The sequence below is a fragment of the Hirundo rustica genome, chromosome 14, assembly GCF_015227805.2.
Source record: "Hirundo rustica isolate bHirRus1 chromosome 14, bHirRus1.pri.v3, whole genome shotgun sequence".
Taxonomy (NCBI): domain Eukaryota; kingdom Metazoa; phylum Chordata; class Aves; order Passeriformes; family Hirundinidae; genus Hirundo; species Hirundo rustica.
This window is the reverse complement of record NC_053463.1, coordinates 14,584,954-14,598,248: the sequence shown is the minus strand read 5'-3', so window position 1 is coordinate 14,598,248 and position 13,295 is coordinate 14,584,954. Positions and strand designations below refer to the sequence as shown.

General features: G+C 40.8%; 1 protein-coding gene across 1 annotated transcript in view; it reads left to right on the top strand.

Moving 5' to 3' along the window:
* Positions 1-13,295, top strand: part of SLIT3 (slit guidance ligand 3) — a 519,844-nt gene that overhangs the window by 91,663 nt on the left and 414,886 nt on the right. The window contains exon 5 of the mRNA XM_058422439.1: positions 738-809. Coding sequence (XP_058278422.1) covers positions 738-809 — 72 coding nt within the window. The remainder of the gene's footprint in view (positions 1-737; positions 810-13,295) is intronic.

Sequence of the window (13,295 nt, the reverse complement as noted above, 5' to 3'; positions counted from 1 at the left end):
CTGCAATAGCTTGGAATGGTTGTTTTCTGAAAACTGGCAAGTTGTCACCAGAGTAAAACTCATATAGTGAGTGAGTAAAAGGGACTAATGTATAAAGACTAATCTGTTCTCTAAAATGTTCCTGGAAGAATCTTCAGGATTAATATTCTATTTCAAATCACCATGTAGTCATCTGGTTACCCATATGTTCATATTTTCTACAACAGTGCTCAGGTTTTCCAAGTGAAGTTTCAAGAAAAATTGTTTAAAAAAGAAATTATGTATGCTACAGAAATAATAGCTAATCTGGGAATAATCTTGGTTGGTCAAGTTACTGAATTTACTGTGCCTACATTTTTTGAAGGCGAATGAAAATCGAGATTCCTTCCAGTAGCTGTTCCTGAAGCAGAGTGAGCTGAGTGTATGATTCTCAGCAGGCATCCAGGGGAAAATTTAAAAGTTATGTTTGTGTACTCATCCATACTAAAACTTTGTGGTGCCTGTCCCTTGGCTCCCCAAAAACCTTGTGGTGCCTGTCCCTTGGCTCCCCACCTCGTGGATGTGGGCAGGTGCTCTACGATTGACACAGTTTGCCTCCTCTATGAATAAAATGCACGAGGCATCCAATGGCAAGTTCATAGCATGAGGTTTACTGCAGTGGGAGTTTCATGTGTTTATGCATAATAGAATAAACTTCTTCAATTGGAAGATAATCTAATTTTTTTTTTTTTTTTTTTATTCTGATTGTAACTCTTTAGGCGTCTGAACAAGAATAAATTGCAAGTTCTCCCCGAGCTGCTTTTTCAGAACACACAGAAGTTAACTAGGCTGTAAGTATAATCTGATTTATTTTTCTGTGGTGTGTTTCTATTTTATGTTCTTAATTGTGCAGATTCACATGTTTGTGTTTTGACTGTGGCAAGAGGTTTAATTTTTGTGATATTAAACTGCCAGCTAAGTAAGGGTTTTTTAGGGGATGTGTTATGTTTGCTTGTGTGTAGTTGTAATTCGGTAGAGCATAAATATCAGAGGGAAGAGAAACCACAAAATTTTTCTGTTCCTCATGTATTCACCAGGATGACGTCAAGGTGACTTACTTTGACCTCTCTCTGTAGAGCCACAGAAACCATGGAAAGTGTCAAGTTCACCTATCTGGTTCAGGCTGGATGTCCACAAAGAGAGAGTGCATATACTTATTTGAAAATAATGGAGGTAGCTATAAATTCTTTAGCTTGGAAAATTATCTTTTCAAGTAAGCCAAGGCTTTGCCAGATAGAACAGCAAAGTTATGGCTGCTTGCCTCATCGGGCAGGAAGAGGAGAAACTATGGAGAAGTAAATATTTTTTTCCCTTGAAATATAAAACTGTTATGAAATGTTTAGGTGGCATCAAGGCCCATTTCAACAGCAAGAGAAGGATATCAGGAACTTGGCATTGTTTGTTTTTCGGTGGGAGGAGGGAGAGGGTGGTGTTAGAATACTAGATGATTTACAAAATATATATTTTTAAAAAGTGTATAAAAATAAAATGGATGAGCAGGTGCCTGCATACTTACCATGAAAAAAAGAGTCATCTGCCTTTTTAAAAGAGTGGTCAAAAACTGTTTGAAATCATTTTCTGGATCCTGCCGAAGTTAAACTTGTGATCCAGACTGGCTTTTTGAAATATGGTTAAATTGTTCTTATAATGCTTGAGTTTGTTAATGGAAGATCAGATACTAAGACTTGTGTTTTGATTAGTGAAATTGTGAAGTTGTTACAGAGTGGCTGAAAAACTTCACCATTCCTGTGTGTTTATAATTGTTTTAATACATCAATGTGCAACCAAAGAAACCATTTAGACAGTGCAGTAAATTTTTCTTCCCATGGAGATACAAACCACATGGTGATAGTGCAGATTAATTTTGGAATCAGATGACTTTAAAGAAGTAGGATCTTGGTTTATGTTTAAAAGAGGCAAGCTGAACAGTGCTGTGCAACTAGTGATATTGATAGTTTGGAGAAATTCTCTAACAAACTTTTGGTGTTGTTTAAACTTGTTCATGAAAAACCGTACGAGTCGATGTCATTATTCTGCAGTTCTAAAAAAAGATTTAAAAAATATAAGCTAAAGCTGTCTTTTAGTCTTAAAATCTGCTTGGAAAAATCATAGTTGGATTTGCTTTGCAAGCTTTGTCATAACTTTTGAATTCACTAGGATATATTTGCTGAGTGGATTTGCTTGAGCTGAACAATTTGGTTGCATTTCCTAATGTTCTTTGCATGGTTTTGAAATTCTGCATCTTGATACTCTGCTTGGGTATAAAGGTGAGCTGGGACATAGTTGCAGATACCTTTATTTGGTCTCTGGAAGATGCCAGTGTATTTATTTGTTTGAAGAGTTGCTTTACTTGGGGTTGGTTGTCTAAGGATATGATGATGCTTTCAAGGGAAAAGCTTTTACAGAGTTTACCTGGATCTCTTCAAATTCCAACTTAACATGTTGAAAATTGCTCTGTGAGTGGTCTCATTGTACCTGGATATCATGAGAGGAACTCTAAGGTAATTTGTGGTTTCAGTGGAATGCTGTGCGTGTTGATAACTGGTGTGCATCTGTCCTCAGGAACCTTGCACAAAGAATTGAAGTGAAAGTAGCTGAGGCTGCTCAGTACCACAGAGTGTATTTTTCAGTAGGTCGCGTAATCATGATCCATTATAGCCCTTAACAGCAAGGGCCATAATTTTGCTTTTAGAATATAAAGATTGTAATAAAGTTACATAGAGTGGAATGATTAATCTGAATGCTGTGTTCTGTAATGCCTCCCAACGGATGCTGTCGGAACATTTGTCTTTATTCACTGACATTTCAGTCTTGCTTACTGTTGAGCAGTGCACTAGATAGATCACTTTAACACTGTTTGTCAGAAGAAACTCGCTTTTTCTTTTGAAGATCCTAGTGTTATATAAATAGAGTGTGTATTATAAGCAAATAAATCTTAGCTCAAGTGAACTGTTACAGTTCCAAGTGTAGTTTGGTTGCGTGTTTTTCTGTCATGGGATAAAAATGAAAAACTTGCTTCCTACTAGGATTTGTAAAAACACACCCTCCTGTATATATGGTTGCTCTCTATTGTTTCATGTTACTGTCTTGGTCCCACTGCTGGTAGATTCAGAGCTGTTGTTGCTTCTGTTCTGACTTGTCTGAATGCAGCAGTGCCCCTCTGCTCTCAGCTGGCTCAGATGCCTCAGTGGAGGGGCAGTGGTGCCTGCATTCTTCCCCGCAGCTGCTCCGACCCAGCCTCTGCAGAAGAAAGCAGAGCTGAGAAAGTGATGAAAGGGCATAAAAGCAGTGAAACAAAAATTGGTAAGACAGGCTGATGCAGGGGTGAGGTAGATTCTGTGGAATTTACGAGGCGTGAATTTAAATGAACATTAAAAAGTGTAGATAATGCTGGTCTTAATTTTAATTTTCCATGGTATAGCTGAAAGTACTTCTGCTGCCATATTTTCCAACTCTTAACTCTGAGTTACTCAGACATAACTCCATTATTTTCTTCTTAATAATTATAATCTTCATAAAGTAGAAAGTCTGAAAGTCAATTATTTTAATTGTGTAAGCTTGCTACAGCTCAAACAATGCAAAATTTTCAAGAACTAAACATTTCGGTGCAATGTGTCCAAATGGTAGGATTTGGGTTTATTCATTGGAACGAAGAGCTCCTAGACTTGGCCATGGAGGAAATAGAGATGAATTCTGTGATTCTGCAGCTGCCCTCTCCAGCAGGCATGCAGTGAATGTGCCAGTCTATGGCTTTGTTCATGAAGGTACAAGCTCAACTTTTTTTTAAGATAGAGCTTAATAAAAAAGATGACGTTCTAAGTTTGGTAGGTTGATGAGAGTGTGAAAATTGAGCGTGTTTATTATCATGAATAAAATTTGGTGGAGATGGAGTGACTGAGATGCTTGAACACGCAGTAATTTGGTGTGGTGGAGGGTTTTGGCAAGACCTGTTAACGTTTCAGGAGTATTTAAAGGCTGAAAAAGCAACCGTGGGCTTTTCTGTGTTCTGTCAACAAGGCTGAAACCTGGGACTTCACTGAGGGAACCAACTTTTTTTCTGTAGATTGGTATCAGCAGAGCCTCCCCAGCCCTGCTGCTGCTGGGGATCAGAATGTAGGACGTGTTTTCCTGTCGATGATGTGCTTGAAAGGCTGCAGGACACACCTGAGGTTCTCATGCTGTTCCATGTGCATGGTTTGGGACAGCAGTGTTGTCCCTGATGCATTCACGATGTCACCAGGTCACATACACTGCATTTCCACTGAAATCCACTTTCTGAGAACTGCTGGAATTGAATTTAGAGATTTCTCAGATTATAACTGCATCCTTAACCTTCACTTCAACTCCAGGTACCTTTGGCTTTTTCCTCCAAGCCTCTCCTAGATTCTGAGCTTCAGGATATCCTTGCATCTTTTACAGGGCTGGTTAGGCCTCGTTGTCACATCTGGTTGATATTAAAAGCAGCAATATATATAGTGAAATAAACCTTAAATGGAATGTGAGGCGTCCCACAAAACGAGTTTCTCATAAGGCTTTGAGCCTTTTCTTCTAGAAAGAGTGGCTTTGAGACTCATGGATTTTGTTTGCTTTGGTTTAGATAAGGGTTTTAAGTTTAAGTTGGATGGTGAATGAGCCCTTGATTGTATTCTCCAGTGGAAATGTTTCTCATTGCTCTGTTGCCTTCACTGCCTAGGTTTTAAAGCTTCTGAACTGTTTTATCTGGGATAATTATCTAATAATTCAAAATAGAGGCACTTTTAATGAGAAAACTGAATCAAGGAGAAGATGTTTTTAATGAATTGAGAAATAAAAGCATGAAAGATTTTTTTTTAATAGTTTCAGATACTTACTAATATCTATCTATAAAGGAACAGGTATTTTTAATAGAGGCGGTGAAACGCACAGAAAAAGTATAATAAAATGAAACATGTAATTTAACAGCTATAAACTAGGTTTTGATGCTAAGGCAATTATTTTCGTATATCCAAAACAACTCTTGAAATTTATCCACAAAGGTTGTAAGCAAAGATTTGTGCCTGCTGGAATCCTGTTTCCTTTGTATGCAAAGCTGGTGTGTGAAATGATTGTAGTACATCTGCTTTTCACTAAAAAACAAGTTTAGTAGGGGTCCATGAGTTACTTATTTATCTTTGGAAACAACAGGGGGAAACAAGCTGGTTTTCCCACAAACACCCTGTCATGTAAGAATATATTTGTTTCATTGTTGAAGCCTCTATACCTCAGGCTAGCTGCTAAGTAGTCATGGTAAAGCTCCTTTGTGTGTGTGAAAAAAACCTCTTAGAAGGGCTCTAAACTCAAGTCTTGCAGCGAGAATTAATGCCTCTAGCAAATTTATAGCCATGGACCATTTGTTGGGTCTATTTATTTTTAATGAACTGTCTTGGTTGTCACTTGACTGAGCAAACCAGGCTCTGGAAACATAGGTACCGAAATCTGGTACCAAAATACCAGGAGAGTGGAAGCATCCATTAGACTCTGCAAAGAATTTGTTTACTTTTTCGAGTAGTATCAGAATCTAGATTTTATTCCAAAACTGAGCGTCTTAGTGTGGGAACAGAGCCCTGTGATCCTAAACTGAGACAATTTGGGTCCATGGCTGAGTGTGCCCAACATCTTTGTGTTTCAGTTTTGTAGTCATGGTGTCCCAATGTTTCATCACATTCATTTTATAGCTATTTCTATATTAGGTTAAATTAGCACAATCAGCAGAATGGAGACATTGTAGACAAGGTGTTTGTTTTAATAAAATGGTATTTCCACCCAGTATCGTGAATAGCCATTCTGTGATGAGCTGCTTGTTGTTAACATGGTGTATGTAAGTATTTGTAACACTGTGAGATTTGTCAGAGCTGGATCAGTGGGATGCTTATTTCTTGTCTAGTGGAATATTTTGAAGGTTGATTGATAGATGGGTAAAATAGTGAGTAAGTACTTGCAGCACACAAAATCAGTGAGTAGCCTTAAAAAGGGGCAATATTCAGTTTTAGCAGATTCACAGAACAGCTGAGGCTATGTGCTGGGCTGACCCTGACAGGACTCTGGTGCCCAAAGCTGCACTGTTGCTGCTCTTCTCAGCTGGGCAGGGACAGAAAATGTAACGAAAGGCTTGTGAGGTGAGCTAAGAGCAGGGAGAGATCCCTCAGCAGTGACTGTCACAGGCAATACAGACCTGACTCGGGGATATTAACTGTATTGACAGTGAAATCACAGTAGGGCAGTGTTTTAATTTTAGAAATTGCTCCTTGCCAACTCTTTCCTTGACTTCCCACTTCCTTATGGTATCAGTGTGTGTGCAGTGTGTGTATTTGATTTTGTGTGAGTAGTTTCCTTGGATAATTCCTGCTAGGAGCAGCTGGAACTCTTTAGTTAGTGCTTTACTTAAGGAGCTGCCCTGGTTAGACACAAGTATGAAGGTGTTCTCACCTTCTCTGTGGGATGCTGCTGTGAGCCAGTGCCTCCTGCCTGGAACTGGACAAGTGCAGTGTGTGCCAGATTTTCCCAGTGTCTGCTTTCCTCTGAGTGTCTGTGTAGCTCAGATGTTTTTTGTAGACAGGAATTGTTGCACATGGCTGTGATTTGCCCAGGATTTGCTGCTGGAAGCCCTCTGAGAAGTGTCACTTGTAAGCCCTCCCCTCTAGCCCCATCCTCAGCTCAGAGCATCAAACCACAACTCCTGGTCAAATTGAGCCTCTTTCGTCTTGTGGGTGTCATTAGAAGCTGCGCTTGGAAAAGCAACCAGATCATAAATTTTCTTAGTGTCCTCTTTATTTCTCTGTTTGTTCTCTTTCTAGAAAGAAAGCTCTCCCAGATTGCTGCCTCAGAGCTCCATTATCGCTTCCCATTAAAGCAGGATCCTGACAATTCAATTGTTGCAGGAGTTTGAGTTACGGTGTTGCCATGGCAAAAGAGCATGGGCTTGTAACAGGGTGTTTTTGTGGTTTTATCCACATCCAATAATTGTACTTTTACTGTGTATAGATCACAGCAGGTCTTCTCAGAAGACAGTAAATAATTACAGTAAGTGTTTGCTGGTCTCTGGGGTGCACTTCTGGCTTGGGGAAGATGTGCATTAGGTCAGGGGCTTGTGCTGCAGATAGCTGCATGACATCTACGCCATTTATCAAGCTGAAGTCATTCTGGATCTTCTTTTGGTCTCTGCTTGTAAATAATGTATTTAACTTTTTTTTTTTTAATATACAGGTACACACCAATTTTATTTGAAGAGTGTAAGGATCTTCTGTCTAAATTAGTGAAGAAGAATAATTAAAAATACAAGAGTTTTTAACTAATTTTGAGAGTGGAAAATGAAGGGAAACATGTTGAGAAGCCAGGAGGCTTCCTCCTCAGTGCTGCTTTTTCCCCTGTGTGAAATTGGTTATTTGAAATGATAGTGTGCAGATGTCTTGTTTACCCCTCTTAAGGAAAATCGGCATGACTGGGGAAGAAAGGGTGTTTTTTTGTGAAAATTACTGCTGGGTTTTAGTGGCGTATCCCCTCTAAGGAGGGTTCTATTGCCAACTTCTGTGATCAGGTCATCTTATTACAAAGCTATTTAAGGGAGTTTGTGGCAAAGGATTATACATTTCCAGAAGAAATGCCACACATGCAGATTAAGCATAAGTCTGCTTTGGAAATAAGTTGTTTTACTGTGCTAGCTGAGCAACTACTGCCTTGCTTTTCCAGTGGTTTTTCCTTTGCTGCTTGAAGGGTGACATCTTTTCGTTGATATTCAGCTCAAGAAATCTGAATGCTCCAAATTAGAGGGATTAATTTGCCTTTTAATGATTTGATAATTATTTGGTAGCCTTAGCCGTGCTGCTGGATGTCCATTTTCCTGAATGCTGGGGTTTTTAAAACACTCTCAGATATATTTAGTTTCAAATCACACAGCTTGGATTAAAAATTAACATTAAAAATACTGTTAATATACTGTAACTGGCTGCCCAAAGCAATCCTGAACTGCAAAATGCTAACACCAATAGCAGCATTGTGAACTTAAGTCCAGTCCATGATTTTGCATTCAACAGAGCCCTTGGAAGTAGTTCCTGATGCTTCTTAAAATTTGCCTTATTCTTAATATCAGCCAAGGAATACTGACAAATTCAGTGTGTGATCACCATTAGACATTAATTCTCATCAGAGTTCATTCTTTTTGAGAACATCCTGGAGGTGCTTAGCAAAGTTAAGCACTTCTGAACATCTGCAGAATCTGCTGGTGCTTTGAGTGAGGGGCAGCTGGATGGGGGCTGCGTGGTCAGTCCCCACCTGGAGGGCTGCACACCTGGGTTCTGAGGGTGGCTGTGTGCTCTGCCAGCCCTCAGATGTGTCCTTACTAACTGCCTTCAGCTTCTGTCTTCAGAGTGATGAGTTGAAATGGGGTGAAAACAGTGACTGAGCTTCTGGTTCCGAGGGCTTTTGCGTGGCTGAGCTGTTCTGTCCCAAAACACAGCAGTTGTGGGTGGGCACTATTGGCTTGCTGTTTTCTTAGATTAGTCTTCAGAATTTGTGCTTCTTTGCTTCTGTGTGCAGCAGTCCAAGTTCTGTAGCTCCCTGCGGTGCTGGGTTCCGGTTCCTGGGGTTTGATTTGTGGTGGTGGCAGGGCCAGGGAGCTGCTGCTGCCTGTGCAGGGTGGGTTTGTGGCACTCACGGGCTCCTTTCAGGCTTGACAGAGGATTGAGTGGCTGTGGAGGTTGCAACTGGAGATGAATTAGGTTGTATCACAGGTATATTATTACTGGGGGATTCTGACCTGATGGTTTATAGGCAGTTTCTTTTCCGGAAACTGGATAACCCTGGTAGTCTGTGCAGCTCTGAGTTTGTCAGGGTCAGATTTACTGCATTTGCTTTGTTAATGTGGCTTTTTTTGGCCTTGCCACTAGAGCTAGTCAGCAAATGTCAGCACGTCACGGTGTACTTGCACAGTGTATTGCTAGGTGGATATTGCTTTTCTCGTTTAAAAACTTCCTTTTAATCTGTTCATATGTGAATGTTTTTTGCCTTTCCCTTTCGGCTGTGCTCTCAAACGAGCTGAAAAGTGTTTTCCTGGGTGTTCAGTGCTTCTGAGCTACTGGAGTCTTGTCCATGGTTAGAATGGGAAATTCACTTGTAAATTGTCATTACTGCAACTGGGAGACAATGCAGAGTGAATATAACTCTCTTTTCTTTTTGGTGAACAGGAGATTAGAATGCATTTGGCATTATTTTCACACTGAGACAGCTTCCTCACACAAAGTGAACGTAGGAACAGATTGAACCGATGACCCGAAGTGCAGACATCTCATCTACGCAACAGGAAAAATATCATAATGATAATGTAAATATTTCTGCTGCTTTCCATAATAGACTGTCATCCTGAGGCCAAAGATGAGTTTACATTCATCGTCTTGTAAAAGTCCTTTCAGATACTTTGGAAATTTGTTGCAGATAATGAGAATTTCTTTTAGTGTGTGTGGATAATAGAAGTAGGGGACATGATCATTGGTGTAGAGATACTAATGAGGGTTAAATTACAAGTGCTGCACATGAAGTCTTGCTTTTCATCAGTGTCTTTAAAAAGAAAAGGTCATTTCCCATCAGCAGTTTTCTGGCTTCAGCCCTCCTGGTTGTTTCATGGTAGCAGAACCCTGATTTACCTACAGAGATTTATTTCCCAATCAGAGTGCCCCATGAGTTAGGGGTTTGGTGGGTAAAATGATTCAAAGCCAAATACTTCCTTGTTTTAATTATAATTTGGTTTTCTTCTTGAAGTCTGCAGTGTGTACAATGGGAAGCTTAAGTCAGGCTTTCTGGAGCTTTTCCATGTGTTTCACAGGGGTAACAGGCCATGCCTGTTTAAAGTATTTCAGACACTTAAAGGTCTCAAAAATGAAAGCTGCTATTACTTTTAAATGCACCAGGTTTGCTTTTGAAATACAGTCATAAATGATCCAAGATTTCATTTTGATTCCAGTCCCTGCAGTTGGGAGAGCCGTGGGATTGTAGCCTGGGGCGTGTGTGTGCCTGTCAGAAGGGTCAGAAGCTGAAGCAGGGGATTTGATCTGGAGCCTGACGCAGCTCCACGTCCCCAGTGCAGACTGCACTGTAAAACTTACAAGGGTAGAAAATATTCATGAAACAAAATTAAAATAACCCCTGCAAGTCATTAAATCTACGAGAATAGATTGGCAAGGGCGGTTTATCATCATCCTGCTCTCATGACTAAGGCAAGGATGTTGTACAAGGTGTGCCTTTGAACTGCTTTTATTTCTTCACTCCGTGTAACACACTGAAAACAAAAGGTTATGGCACCGTGTGTTATACGAAGTCCATGAGCTGATTTTTAATGTTTCCCTTATATAATACTTTGGAACTTAGTGCCATTATTCAAACATACAGTGATTGCCACCGTTGAATATTGCAATTTTCTACAATGAAAATGCAAATACCGTTGAGAAAATTGACTGAAGCATATTTGAAGCTAAGTACCTGCCTTTTGCTTTGCTCCGTTAAACTTCCTGATGGGCTGTTGCTAAAGACATCTATGAAATGTTTTCTTCAGGAAACAGCTGATATGAATTTACTCCGCTCCTATTGATCTATGAAGGAATGTTAAGTTCAATGTTTTGAATGGCGTCTGTGCGTGGTACAACATCAGTGCTCGGTGAACTGTGAGGGCAAAAATGCTGACAAGAAAAGCATCCGATATAAAACGAAATGTTATGCTTATGGAGTTAGTTTCTTTTGTTGAGAGAATAATCTTGTATCCTACCACACAGCCACAGGAGCAGAGCTCCCTGTAAGTTCTGAAAATCATCCCTGGGTCAGCCCTGCCTTGCTCTCCTTTCTGGGGGTGAAGAGGATTGCTGAGTGCACTGGGACATTCAGGCTCTGAGCCCCAAACTGATTTCTTGACAACAAACACAAAGGGACTGTATCTTCAAAAGCACTGGATGGAATTTTTGCTTGCTTCACCTCGAGTTTGTACTGCCCTGCTCTGCTTTTTCCCAATAATCGCTCGACTAACCCCATACCTTAGACTCCCTTACTGGGAGCAGAGCTGATGCTGTATTCTGCTAGGATTTTTACTAGGAGTTTTTCTGCAGAAGTGGCAGCCTTTGCAGTGCCTAGGTGTTACCTGATCCCAAACTTGCTGGTGTGTAGGAGGTATTTCACTTAAACACCTTCCCCTCCTTGGCTGCAGAGGCCTCACGCCGCTGCTGCTCTGTGAAGAGCTTGCAAGGCTTCCGTTGCAAACACCGTCCTTGGATGGTGCAGTGCCACTGGGCGGGCTGGAATAAAGCCCCAAACCTTGTTCTTTGCTGGGTTTGTTGGGAGGACACGCTGGCACATCCCTGTGTGAGCCCCAGGAATCTCAGTGAGGTTGTGTTGCAGTGCACCCTCGCAGCCGAGCAGGTGCTCCCATATTAGGAGAAGAGCACAAGCCTCACCTCAGAACTTTCAAGGAAGAAGAACCAGAAACTTCTGTGCTCTTCTCACCATAATTGGCCTAGTGCCAGGACAAAGGAACCTGTTGGACCCTTGAGCTGTTTCTGAGGGAATGCAGCTATTTTCTATTGGGCCGTAAGCCAAAAATCCCTCCTAGATTGTTGAAAGAGCACAGAGATTCTTGGGGCTTTTCGGGGTGTCTTAGCAGGTACAAGGGGCTTCCCTGCACTGTGCACGCCTTTTATTCTTTTGTTCTGTATAGTTTGTTATTTTCTCTTTAATTAAAACCTTTTTGACTTTTCAAAACACCTCCGATCCAGCTGTCTCGCTAATTATTTTTAAGCCTTTTCTGGGAGGTTGCTGGGCACCATCAGATTGTGATGAACCCTCGTGGGGCTAAAACCACTCTGGTCTCACGCAGAAATTCGTCAGGGTTGTTTTTGTGTTTGCCATGAGATGGGAAATGCACAGCCAGAGTGTCCCTTCCCAGCAGCTCTGACAGGAGCAGGTTAGCCTGACATTGCTCAGGTGGGCTGCTCAGGTTTGGCTTTCAGGGCAACATTCGTGGAGTATTTTGATAAAGTGTAATTTGCGTGCATCAGTAATTACAGGCTCCAGAGGGACCATGGTATTTTTTTCCTGACAGGACAGAAAACAAATTTCCCATAAGCCTGGGGAATGCAACATGCCACTTGCCCCAGTTGGTGGTGAACTTCAAAGAAAAACAATGTTTCTTTTTACTAGCCTCGGGTTTTGCGCTATTTTATCTTCAAAACTGGCTTTTCAATTGCTTGAAGGGAATTATTTTTCTTTGCTGCTTGTTACTCTTTTTTTCCCAAATGGCATTGCTGGTTTTTAAAAACGAGGACCACCTCACTCTCTTGCAGCTGGAGCTTATTCCGGCCTCTCTTTAATGAGGTAAACCATTTTCATTGTGTTTAAATAAGCACACAAACAAAGGGCCAGTTGCTGGGTTGGCCTGTGGGTAGCTGTGGCTTACAACCGGCCATGTGTCTGGTGTCAAACTTGGCAAAAATCTCAGCTAGATTGTTCTTCACTTTGTAGTTAAGGTTTGTAAATAAATACAATTTTATGGAAAGTGTAAATGATATACCTTTAAAAGTTGAGACTTTATTTATTACCAGTCTGGTTTTTTCACCTCTCTTAGTTCGCTTGAGAGGTTCCTTCCTTTCAAAAGAATGAAATGAAAAGGGGAAAAGGATTCCCCTCTTCCTTTAGGGCACATTGAGAATACCATAAAATATGGAAAAGTGAGGACTTTTCACTCTGGCTTGACTCTGTAACCTTGCCCTGAAAATGAGGAAGGAGTTCAGTTAGCAAAGGCTTTCTAAGGCATTTTTTGTGTGCCCCAGTGTTTGAGTGTCAGATTGGTAAGAAGAGTGTCAGAGTGAGCTGCTCTTTGGGCTTTCAGCCTGGCCTCTCCCTTATGGACAGTGACCTGAAAGATTAACACAGTTAAAAACTGAAGGGAAGCAACTTTCATGTATGAAAATTTCCAGTATTCATAAGGAAACAAGCCCTAGGAGTTCCCAGTGAATATTCAGGAGCTGGAGGGCTGCTGGGGATGCTGCTGTGTTGAACAGCCTCTGACAATGCTTCTGTGTAACTTTAAACTGCACTTTTTAAATTATGCAATGCTTAAATACTTCACCGAGGCTTTTTTCTCAAGTCAATTTTCACAATTGACTTCATCTCCACAGGTTGGGGAGATTTCATAGAAATAGCCAGTGGTTTGTCTTGGATCAGCAGGTTGTTAGGAGTTTTTTTCCCCACTAATGTGCCTGATTTTTAAGGTTTTCATATTTAGTATT